Raw genomic sequence first — 12147 nt, 5'->3', positions numbered from 1 at the left:
CACAAAGGGAGAGAAGCAGCTTACTGAGAGACCAGAGCATGGGGCTGTTAAAGCAGTTTATTTCAGGATTGGCTCTTTTGTTGTTGGTCAAACACAAGAGAAATGGTGAAGCTTTCTCTAAATGATTCATGGGGCCAGCTGGTCCCCTGGGTAAAGGATTCCTGTGAGCTATAAACCTCTCAGCATGTGGTTGCTGAGTGCCTGGCAGAGCTACTATCATAAAATAAAACAGCATTTGCACTTCTGCCTTGTTATTCAGATGATCCCGGGTGCTACTTGGCTTTCTGGGCTTATTGTAATTGGAAATGAAGTTCCAGCCTACAAAATGCGAAACAAGAGTGAGCAAGAGGCTCCTGTCTCTGTGTGAAGGCAGAGCTATTGCTACGAGCCGCAAACGGGTATTCGTGCCGGCATATAACGGGATGCCAAACCTCGGCCGTTTGGATTTGGTAGCATATTATAGCCCAGTTCTTCTATCTTTGTGTTCTTGTTCCCAGGTCCGGGTTTTCACTTACCTCATTGGACGGGAGGTCACTTTTGCCCCCAAAGTGAAATGGATTGCCTGCAACAACAAAGGTGCTGTATGGGAATGGTTCCCCAAGCCCCGTCACGCATGTCACACGTGGACTGCAGCCATGGGGCCCTGGACCCCTCTAAGGCTTACCCGCAACAGCTGGGGCCCATGAGTCCTTGGTTGGAAGATAACTTAAGGAAAAAGCAGACCCTGCTAGTCCATGTGAAGCATGCCTGTGTCCAACTAACGTAACTCCTCTATGCTGAGCCACCACATTTTCCTGTCGTGGTGCCAAGGGACACTATGACCGAGATTCATGCTGGCTGTAGTCCACCTAAGTCCCTGTGCTTATTGTGTCCCAGTTACTGGCTTTTGACAATCTGTTTAAAGCTCTGTCAGAAAGCCTGACATCTTTTGTCCGACAGGTAAAACTAACATCTCTTCTTTAAAGATTTTACAGCATTTTTCACAAGGTCTGCAGGTTAACTCCTATATCCTGGCCAAATTCTTTGTGTGCCAGTAGTTTCACTGAGGTGCCAGAATAGCTTGTTAATTCCATCCCAAAACCAATATTCTCTCTAGCTGGCATGAAATGGCGTGAATCCACCCAGAGTAGGGGAGTCTATGCATTTGGGGCCAGTTAAAAAGTCCAGGGAGCTCTATGAGAGTCTGCAAGGGTAAAGGAAGGTGGTGGTGGGGGGAAGTCTTCCGTTTGGGCATGACTTGGCCTCAGTGTGGCTGGAGAGAGTCAGCAATGCTTGCTACATCAGTATCCTGCTTAAACAGGGAAAGGAAAGGAAGACTGAAGCTCAGGGCTGACTAGGTGGGTGTATCAGCTCTTTTCCTGTCTGAGCAGTGGCTCCAGCAGACTCTGAAATGCATGGGTGCATTTGCTACTGAAAATAATTGACAGACGAGAGTTGCTCACCTGCAGAATGTCTCTGAGCTGGCGACGTTCAAGGCTCAAATGTTAGTCTCTTAGCACTGTGAATCACACACAACATTTTTAGCTTTTGTTAGATGAAACAAAAACCTGGATTTCAGGTTGTATATTCAGCCATAAGATTAGTGACAGGGAATTCATGGTGCTGTTGGTTCCCCGTAAAATGTGAGAATGGATTCTCCTGAATAAACCAAAGAGGGAATAAAAACATGCTCTTTGCACTTGAATTCTCACTTACCAGACTTGAGCTCTGCAGAAGGCTCACTGATTTTGGTTCTTCTGTTTCAACACATTGTATAGCTCTTGTAGTCCTTGTTTTTAAGAACATTAAATCTGTTTCCACATCACAAAGCTTATCAGATCATGAGCCCTTTCACATGGCAGTCTTTTCCTAGTGATAACAAAGGTTTTCCATCTGTCTGACATATTCTGTCCTATACCAAGTACAACCACTCAGTTCCATGTGGTGAGAAGCAGGACAAGTGTCCTCGTGACATTACACTGTGTTAGCATTTATAACCAGTTAAGCAGCTAGTTTTGAGGATCTTTTGATAACTTGAAAACATTCTTCCCCTGTACTCCTTGTTGTAGTGTTAGACTGTTACGGGTCTCTCTGCAGGGACAAGGCTCTGGAAATAGGTAACTTGCACTTTTACGTTCTGCTTACAATGGGTAGATGGAAGTAGTCACCATCCTTGGATGTAAAGCTAGGGAGACTGAAGAGCAGAGCGCTGGAAAAAATGTGGAAGAGAAGTTGGGAGTTTGGGCTTAATATAAAATTGGGCAGAGTAAGTGGGTAGCCTGGTGGAATACTTTGTTTGCATATATTTGGCCTTTAGGACCAAAGGCAGCCTGATTAGCAGGTGGTTTTGCCTAAGACTGAAAGCAACATTTTACATCTGCTTGGCATGATTCTGGGTATATCAAGGCTCTACTCTTGAGCATTGGTCCAGTATTTTGAGAAGAACAGAGCCAGTGCTTAGAAACTCTAGATTTCCACAGAAACCTGTGTCGACAGAAGTTTGCAGGTACAAGGTATGTCAAGGTACTTTTTGTAAAGAGCAGAAAAACCATCTGGGTAGATACAGTCTTTGACATCTAGTTTTCTAGCTTTGCACAGACACTCATTTAAAAATACAGAAGATGTGTTAGCAGAGTGACTCACACCTCTGTCTCTCCACGAAGGCTACTACACCCAGATCTCCACGCTGGCGGATGTCCAGGAGAACGTGATGGAGTACCTGCATGTGCTCAGCCGTCCTATGGTCATCAACCACGATCATGATATTATTTGGACTGAAGCCTACATGGACAGTGCGGTAAGGACCTACAGCACAAGCCTTTAGTCAGCAAACAGTAGGGCCTATGGGCCAAACTGACAAAGGTGTTAGACACCCAGCTAGTATTAGGCATATAACTTGTCCCAGTTTCCCATCTAAATATCTCATGTGTGTCAGAATCCAGATAAAGTCCTGAAATTTATGTAAAACCAGGATTTGGTTGATTGATAGAAATTACTGATCTCTGGCTCTGCTGAGACCGACAGTATTTCTTTTCTGCTCACTCCTGGAGTTGAGATGTGTATGCAGACTCAGGTCTGAATCTGCGGTGACCCAGGAGCCCAGGACTAATCACAGAGGCACAGCATGACTTAAGTAGTGCTTCTGTGAAAGCAGGTTACGTTTTAAAGGATTATTCACAGGAAAGATTATTTACAGCTCAGGATACGGGTCACAGAGATTTATTTCCTCCAGCCCAGTAGCTACCTGCATACTGCTTGCCACTCAGAGATGCAGACCTCGGCTTGGGAAGCAGGCTCACCCTTTGGTTTCTTTGAGCTAGCAAGACGTAGTCACCGCAGCGGCCCTGGGCTCAGCCCTGTGGGTAAAGGACACACCGCGAAAGACCAGACAGCCAGCACTCCCACTGCCCCTTGCTCTGTCTCAGGCCTGCCCTACGGGAAGACTTAAGATATTTGGACCACGAGCAGCTGCTATTACAGCGTTGTGTCACCAAGGCAGCTTTGAAATTCAAAGGAGTGAAGGGAAAGAGAAAGGAGTAGACCACTACTGAAGAAGCCTTCCCCTGCACTTCCCCAAATAGAACACATTCCTCAGTCTCCCTCTCCATCCCTTTTTACATTTCAGAAAGAGGAAGTTACAGTTGTTCTTTCGGGGCTCTTTGTGTTTTCAGGGAGATAAAGTTTTTTTCCTACACTGGACTCTTCACTCCAGAGAAATGTCTGCATAACTGTGACAGCTAGAGCTGACCAGAAGTCAGATTTCCCTCTCTAACACGAGGTCTTGGGACTGTTTATACTATCTGAGGGGAAAAATCTTCTAGAAGCATTGAGAGTGTTTCCATACACAGTCCCACTGTGGAACTGAAGTTATTGGCTCTGGTCTGGCCAGCAGCAGCTTTAGGGTGTCTGCCACAACCCTGGGGAGAACCCACAGTTTTTGGGTTTAAGATCCACGGTGGGAAACCTGAACTCTCTGAGTTGGAGCAAAACTAGGGGTACTGAGCTTAGCTTTGTAGCAGGGAATGTGGAAGTCCAGGTCACACGTGGCGGTGCTCGGAGTCAAGACCACACAAACCCCAAGAAATACCTCCAAGGCAGCCAGGCTTGCACCACCATGGTGCATAGATGTTATACTCAGGAGACTCCTGTGGGAAGGGACTCTCTGCCACCTCTGTGCTGTGGCTGAGCATTGAGGCTGCAGCCATGGCACACTAGTTCTGTGAGGGTGATATGGGGATGTCTTCTGCTGCAGGAGCTGTGCCAAGTGAGAGCATGGTACTTGAGTGTGCTAAGCAAAACCTCCAGAAAAGCTACTAACTACCCGGCAAGTTTATTCTATTAGCAGGCATGCCACCCCTGGCACTGCTGCATGGAGTCACACTTCCCAAGGCAGCCACAGGGATTTGTTTGCTGCACTTTTTTTGCTGTATCTCTTTTCTTGCCTCTTGGCTTGGTTTGCCGTTCTCTTTCTTTGCCCCAACCTTACCCATCGTCGGTTCATTCCTCCATTCATGTATTCATTCATCTGTTCATCCGTGTCTCTCACTAGCTGCCACAGTCTGAGGAGGTAACTGCACCCCTGTGTTTTGTGAGCGTGCTGTTTCCCTTGTGCCAGTTGGTGTGTCAGTGCCAGCGCTCACAGCCACAGCTGGCCTGTACATCTGGAGGGGGGTGCGGGCTGCAGCACTGAAGGAGCCCTCTTACATTGGCAAGAAGAGGAGAGGAAGTGCTGGATGTACTGGAAAGCTGTGCTGTGCTGTTGGTTCAGAGTGGGTAGGGGTGTCTGTGTTGTGCGGTAGCTTAGTTCACCGGATCTCTTTTTCCATATGTCCAGTAAGTGCCAGAGAAGTTTACTTGCTGTGTGTTAGTGTGAGTGCTGCTGTGAATGGGAAGTTTCTACAAAGAATCGTCCAGACCAGTAACTCAAGATACCAGGCTCAACTGTCCGTCAAGAGACTGTATAGGTTATTGACTGGCTCCTGTATGGCCCCCAGCATGTACAGTAATGGAGACAGGAGGTCATTTCTTGCCTTGCTACTTACTTGACCAAATGAGAGATGAAAGGGAGATGCTACTGGCATCACGAGATTACATCCTTTTGCTGGCTAGGCATGTTTGGGAGACTCCTTTGCATGTGTCTTGCCTGTTTTACCTCATTTCGTGTGTGTTTTTAGAGCATCTGTTTTCTGCAGTACTGGGAGCATCTGTTACCCCATTACATGTGCATGTCCTGTATCCCCTGTAGAGCTAGCTCACTGTGTTGTATCTGTTTGGATCATGATTTTGTCTCTGTTTTTCCTAAGCTTAGATGCTTGAGTAACAAGTATATATAAGAAGACTCTGTGTGTATTTGTGCCTTTTAAATATTTCCCTGTTGTGTTTCTCATTCATGGTATTCATGTGTTTGCGATATAGATGATACCTTGTTTGTGATTTTGCTCATATTTGTGTTGCTTTTCTCTATTCCGTGCTCCTTGTGTTGGTGGTTTTTACACTTGTTGCATAAGTGCTCATGTCGACACTCCCAATGCATGGTGGGTATAAATTGTGCCACCACTTCTACAGGTTCCTGTCTCTTCATCAAAACAGCTCTTTAATTTCTCCTGTTTCAACACATTTCACTGGCTTTCATCCCATCCTCATCACTCCACACAAGCAAGCACCCATCCCACAATCCTCTTGGATACAGAGTATTGAAAAGTGCTGCCATCTGTTTTTAGAGGGGTGTGGGAGGCAAAGAGGTGGATAATTGTAATCAACATCTGGGGTCCTTGGGAATTCCAATGCCTTTTGTTCGGGTTATCTGCGGTATTGCATTCGCTAACACGTGGCTCGTCGTTCTGTGGCAGCTCTTTGCATCTCAGGCTCAAAGTCTGTTGCTCATGACAACAGTGGCTATGCCAGTCTTCAGCAAAAAGAACGAGACGGTGAGTACAACGCGGGCTTCGCTCTCCTTCCAGCCAGCAGAGGTGAAAGGATGCAGCGGACCTTTGCGGGGTTTTACAGCCCATGGGTCTCGGAAAGAAAAGCCAGCTATATGAGGGACTGCAGTAGACCTCTGACAGGATGTGTGGTGGATAATTTATCTGTCAAAATGGTAGTCTGTCATTTCCTCTGAATGCTATTTCTTCAAAACACCCCTTAAATATGACACTTCTCCCTGGTTTATCCCTCCTATTTTCAAACTGAGCCTAATTCCAAGATCCATAAAGTTTCAGGCTGGAAGAGATCATTACCTTGTCTAGTCTGTGCATTTTATGGCAGACATTAACATTTCATATAGACGGTCCTTCATGAGCCCAATAACCTGTGTTTGGCAAAAGTGTCATTGAAGAAAGGCATCCAGCCCTGAGCTCTCCATTGTGGTTTCTCACTCTCTGTTAAAAACTGGTGTCTAAATTCCACTTTCAATTTGTCTGGCCTCACCTTCCTGTCATAATGACTTTCTCTGCCAGATTAAAAAGCCTGTACTCTTCGGTATCTTCTCCTGGGAAGCATCTTCTACATTGCCATAAAGTCAAACACATCTATCATTCGATAAGAGAAAAAGGTTGAACAATTTAGGTGTCTTTCATAAGGGCATTTCCTCCAAGTTTTGAAACCTTTGTCTAAAGGACACTCTTTTCCTTACCATTTCTAGTTTCTCATCACCCTTTTTAAATGGCAGATGGCACCTCACAATTGCTGTACAAGACATAAGCTTCATCTAGGTCCTATGAACAATTGTCTGCCTTCTCCACCTGAGGCTGGCACCTGTATTAGCACAGCACTGAAGTGGGAGCCTGTGTGTCATTTTTCCCCCATACTCACCAGATGTTTATTAACAACCAGGTCCCCATCTGGTGGGGATTTCCTGCATTCCTTTTTCTTAGGTTAACAATTTTGTATTTGGTGTTTGGTTTAGTTGGCCCAAGTTATCAACTGATCTATGTTGCTTTGCATGATTGCCTTGTCTTTACTGTTATTTACACATAATGAATGCAGGTTTTTGCCCTCAGAACTTGTTTTCAGTGATTTTGTTACCTTTGAATCATAATAAAAATGCTGACTAGTATTGGGTAGAAATACTCCCCTCCATAAACACTAGAGCAACCCCTTTAGACTTTTTGAGGTATGCTAGTTGGTTTGAATGAACATATTCACACAAGCCTAGAGAGGATACATGAGAGACTAGTAGGAAGGCAATAATGTGTATTCAGGTAGAAAGGTACCTAGGTTTTGCCTCTAAAAATGGATTCTCCTTTCTTTTTAAGCGCTCTCATGGCATTCTCCTGGGTGTGGTGGGCTCTGATGTACCACTGAGGGAGTTGTTAAAACTTGCTCCACGGTATAAGGTAAGACTGAGATAATGCAATTTGTTATTTTGCACAGCAAAGTCACTAGTTGTTCTTCCATGGGCATGACTGAAAAATGATTCCTCTGACTGTAGGAAGAACTATGAGCATAAAGCAAGAGACGTTGGATGCGGTGATGTGTGGTTTCTACACAGCACATGGGAAATCATTCACTACTAGAAGCTCTTAGGCTGCTTCAGAAACACAAGGACTGGATGATCCAGTAGATTGGCAACAGGTCATGGAGCCTTTGCATCTTTATGGTCACCAGCCTAGATCCCTCAGAGATTATATGGATCTGACAGCCTATCTCAGAAGAATTAAAGTTTTATATCCAGTTCCCAGCGGACAAAAGCTGCCATGCCAGCTGGCAAAAAAAATTAAACTAGTTTCCCTGTCAATATTCTTAGCAGAAAAACTGAGGACTGAATGGACTATGGAGAGCCAACTTTTCTGTCATGACTAGACGTTCCTTTCTCCAGATCAGCATGAAGATCTCTTAGCAGGACAGTGTACAGGAAGTTGGCTCTCACTGACTTGTGCTGTACCTAGATAGAGTCTTTTCTCTCCAGAATTGTTAGTCCAACAACTTTCCTTTAGCTCTGTGCTTAATATATTTAAAAAAAAAAAAAGTGTTCATCCATAGGAAAACACCTCAGAGATGCACTGATTAGTTTCTGCTGTAAATTCTGTGCAGTGACCTTTTGTTCAATCAGTCTGCACACCAGGAGACAGCAAGGACATCTGAGGATCACCACAAAATCAGGCAACTTGAGCCATCATTTCAAGTTTTCCGTTTCTCTAAAATAACTCTCAGACAACTACTACCAGTTAGGCAGTTGTCCAAAATCTGATTGCTGAAGACTCACAGGACTGAAAGTGCTGTCAGAAGTTATGAATTTGTGTGGTGCTTCCAGATATGGATGCAGGGCAGAGCATTCACATGCAGCTGTAGGAAATGATCCTTCAGGCAACCCAGGAACTATGAGTGTCAGGGTGCATGCACTCAGCATGCAGAAGCTAGCTGGTTTGGGTCTGGGTGAACCTTGTCTAAGAGCTTCAACTTTTTATAGACATTTATTTCCTCTATAAGACTAATACCGTCTCATCTTCAAAGGCCATGTGTCACAATAACCTTTCTTCGGGCCAAAGAGGGACATAAGTTTTTCCTCCAAGCAGTGCTAGGGAAGGAGGGAAAATTATTTGAAGGATTTCTTTACATCAGAGGCAGGACATGACTTCCCAGAACCTCTTCCAACTCCAGATCATTTGGAAAGCTAGGATCCTCAACTTGAATCCCCCGGCATGCAGGTTACAAAGGACCAGTTCCAGAGTTACAGCCCTTGAGAGCTCATACCTTTATGATTGCACTTACTGGGCTGGGAAATTTCAGCTTTAATAGGCCAACAAGAAAGTTTGCTGTAGTCCTGATCCAATGTCTTGGATTCATTCTTGCCACGCTAAGATGAGCTCAGTGTGCTTTGCAAAAAACTGTTTCACATAGAGAGTCCAAAGTTTTGATCTGGGATGTGTGAAATACAGGATTCATTCCCTCCAAAAAGCACAGACGGATTGTAAATTACTTACCTCCTCACTTCCCTATTGTTATCCCTCCAGGAGTGCCTCTACAGGAATATAAAGTTGCAACACTTTTTTTAAGATAGAAACCTTAGCCATTCTTGTTTTCCTTGAGACACCTTTTGTTTTGGCAAGCGCAGGCTATCAGCGGGTGTTTAGCAACTCCATGTTTAGCTGGAATTTGTCTTATATATGGGTTTGATCTGAGTAATTGCACGCTCAGAAATCTTTTGCAGATCAGGTTAGCCAGTGTCTGCTCTTGTTAGATTATGCTATTCCTTAAAAAGCCTTTTAAGACTACAGGCTTGTACAACTGGCCTAAGCTAGGTCTGGTCTTGCCAACACAGAAACGTAACGCAGAGCTCCTCTGAAGACCGACCAGGTTTCCAGCGAAGCCATCTGTGTGATTCATACTCACCTGTTCATTCACTGCTGTGCATAGGTGGTGATGGGCATACAGACCTGTCACCGCTGTTTCTGTACTGTTTCCGACATTCCCCGTTGTTGCCCATTTTATGTGCAGCGCTTCTCTGCCTGCTGTGGAGAGCTTATTCTGCATCTGGGTGGTAATTGTCCGCAAGGACAATCAGACTCTAGGAGAGCATCTTCATCTGAATGTGTACAAAACCCAACTACCTGCCCATCCTTCTGTGCATCCAAGAACAGGTAGCCAGCTTGGACAGAGCAGGAAATAAATGGTTTGGGATGGACCCTATTTTCTGCTGGTCAATACCTTTTAAAAGGAAAATATTTCCGAATATTGGTGGTGCCAGGGTATCAGCGGCACCCGTTACACACCAGTGTTTCTAGCTAAAGAGCACTAATTATTCTAATGCCTCTTTCTCCAGCTTGGTGTCCATGGATACGCCTTTCTGAACACCAACAATGGCTACATCCTTTCACACCCAGACCTCCGTCCTTTGGTATGTATAGCTCTGAATTTGAGAACCTTTGCTTACTTGGAAAGCAGTGGCTTTCAGGGATACTCGTGATTTCTCATATTTTATTAAGCTGTGAAGGCTACCAATCTGATATATAGGCACTCAAGAGCACAAGGGCCAGAGAAATCAATTCCACATGCATAGATGTATATATGTACACACACGCGTATGAAGCGTAAGGTTCCCTGCCTGCCTGTTCTCCATATGAGTGCATGTGAGGGCTGATATTTGTGTGCGCTTTCTGTGCTGTGGTTGCACATGTATCTGCATCCATGCAAGGTTTCACTGCTGGGCTGAAGAAACAATTCCCCTCGCTCAGGCACATCTCCTACAAGAAGATTCAGCATGAGTAACACCCCAGTAATAGCTACCCAGCAGCGGTAGCGTTGGACGTTTTGGGAATATGAGGCTAGCAGGGTCCAGTACCACAATCTTAGTAACGTAGTACGTCAGAGATGGTGTAGAGACCAGTAGGCTGCAAAGACCTTCTGGGACTTGAAGGAGTGGATACAAGGACAACGCTTCTCCCTCGTGGGGCCACCTGGAGCTCCAGACCACACATCTCTCTACAAACACACAGCTGGCCTTGTCACCCAGACACCCAGGCACACAATGATTTTACATTTCATACACGTGCCCGTCGGCACAAATCTACCTGCACACAGCTATAAGCCTTGGTGCAGTTACCGGCAGGAGAAAGTGCCACCGCAGGGCTTCACGCCAATGGCCTTCAGAAAGGCAGCTTTGCACAGGGAGAACGCAGGCACGGGTAGCTTCACTATGTGAAGGGACACATCGTGTTTCCAGGATGGGGCAAGGCAAACCTAGGCAAGGGCACTGCTTTATCCTCCACCTGAAATTGGCCTCTCAGTCTGCTTCACACCTTTTCCTTCACCCAGAAGTTTACAGGGAAATAGCTCTCTTGTATCAGTTAGCCCGAGGTGAAAAGCCTACCTTTCTGTCAGTGGAGCCAAAGCCTAACTTCAATCAGAAAAGATCTCCTGCTGGTATTATAGTGTTAATGGGATTACACTCTTAGCTGTGAGAAAAAACAGATTTCCTGGAGGCAAGCATATTGTACTGATCCATGTGGAAGAATATTCACAAAGGAGGCTGTAGCCTTTACCTGTAAATTTATCTGTGTTCCTGCTTGTCCCTTGCTCCTGGAACAGCCTCTCCCACTTGAACTATCCTAGCCCCACATTACCTGCATAAACATATACATGATATGGGACCGAGAAGGCACTTGCACCCAAAAGCTGCCTTCCCAGGCAGAGAATAAATGAGACACCCCTATTTTTCAAATTAGATATAATTTCCTAATTGGTTAGTTTAGGAAGTTATCTAGCCACTTACTTATGGGGGTTTTGTTTGTTTTTTTTTAATAAATGCCAGTACAAAGAAGGAAAGAAACTGAAACCTAAGCCAAACTACAACAGCGTAGATCTCTCAGAAGTGGAATGGGAAGACCAAGATGAAATAGTGAGTATCAGAAAGCGAATTTAAGCCTTTTTTGTAGCTCCTTCCTTCTATTACTTTGTGTGCCTGTATGGAAGGGGCAGGGGAGCACCGGCACTCCTTTTTTTTCCTCTGTTTTTTCCTGGGACAGACTGGTCCTGACTAAGAGAGGCTGGTGGTCTATGAGGGGACAAGGATGATGATCCCCTACAAAGTGCTTGTCTTCTTTCCAAGTATGAGTTTTCCTTCTCAGGGAACAGGGAGGGAAAGCACTGGCAGGAGGAAGGAAGCACTTTGGAGGGTGCTCCAGGGAGCCAGTCTCCATGTACATGGCCCAAATGCTGCCGTATGGCAGTGTCCCACGGTGTTACCCATACATGTAGTATGTGAGATATAGCTCAAGCCACTCACCTAATGAGATCTGCAACAAGGAAGAAAGTGCATTCAAAAAGAGATTAAAGCTTGCAGTCACTATTAATAATAAACAAAGAGGATAAGGGACTTCGATGCTTGAGAAAAATGAATTTCCAGAAACTAACTTATTGCACAGGCACTGAAAACAATAGCTGACCAGATGGAAAAGATTAGAATATGCCTTTTCGACTGTCTTTTGAGCAATATTAATTAAAGTGATAAACAAGAAACAGCACGCACTTTAACAAACAGCTGCACATTGCCACGTTGCACAACTAGGAACGCAGGTATAATGAGAAGGTAGAAAGGTTCCTCTGTGGCTGGTTTTCTTTTACTCAGAAGAATTAGGAGAGAATAGATACTTAAGTTGCTAAGATAAGAACTGAATTTGGAGTAAGATAGAATTAGCTGTGGGACACATGCTTCTGGATTACAGGGGAGCC

At 45.0% G+C, this 12147-nt stretch overlaps 1 protein-coding gene across 1 annotated transcript in view; it reads left to right on the top strand.

Moving 5' to 3' along the window:
• Positions 1-12147, top strand: part of CACNA2D4 (calcium voltage-gated channel auxiliary subunit alpha2delta 4) — a gene marked incomplete at both ends in the record, with an annotated part of 131319 nt that overhangs the window by 32318 nt on the left and 86854 nt on the right. The window contains 7 exons of the mRNA XM_081997832.1: positions 498-576; positions 2643-2776; positions 4529-4546; positions 5829-5906; positions 7233-7313; positions 9740-9814; positions 11228-11314. Coding sequence (XP_081853958.1) covers positions 498-576; positions 2643-2776; positions 4529-4546; positions 5829-5906; positions 7233-7313; positions 9740-9814; positions 11228-11314 — 552 coding nt within the window. The remainder of the gene's footprint in view (positions 1-497; positions 577-2642; positions 2777-4528; positions 4547-5828; positions 5907-7232; positions 7314-9739; positions 9815-11227; positions 11315-12147) is intronic.

This window comes from Phaethon aethereus (genome assembly GCF_964289735.1).
Source record: "Phaethon aethereus genome assembly, chromosome: 1".
NCBI classification, from domain to species: domain Eukaryota; kingdom Metazoa; phylum Chordata; class Aves; order Phaethontiformes; family Phaethontidae; genus Phaethon; species Phaethon aethereus.
The sequence above is the reverse complement of the archived record's forward strand: the minus strand, read 5'-3'. Positions and strand labels throughout refer to the sequence as shown.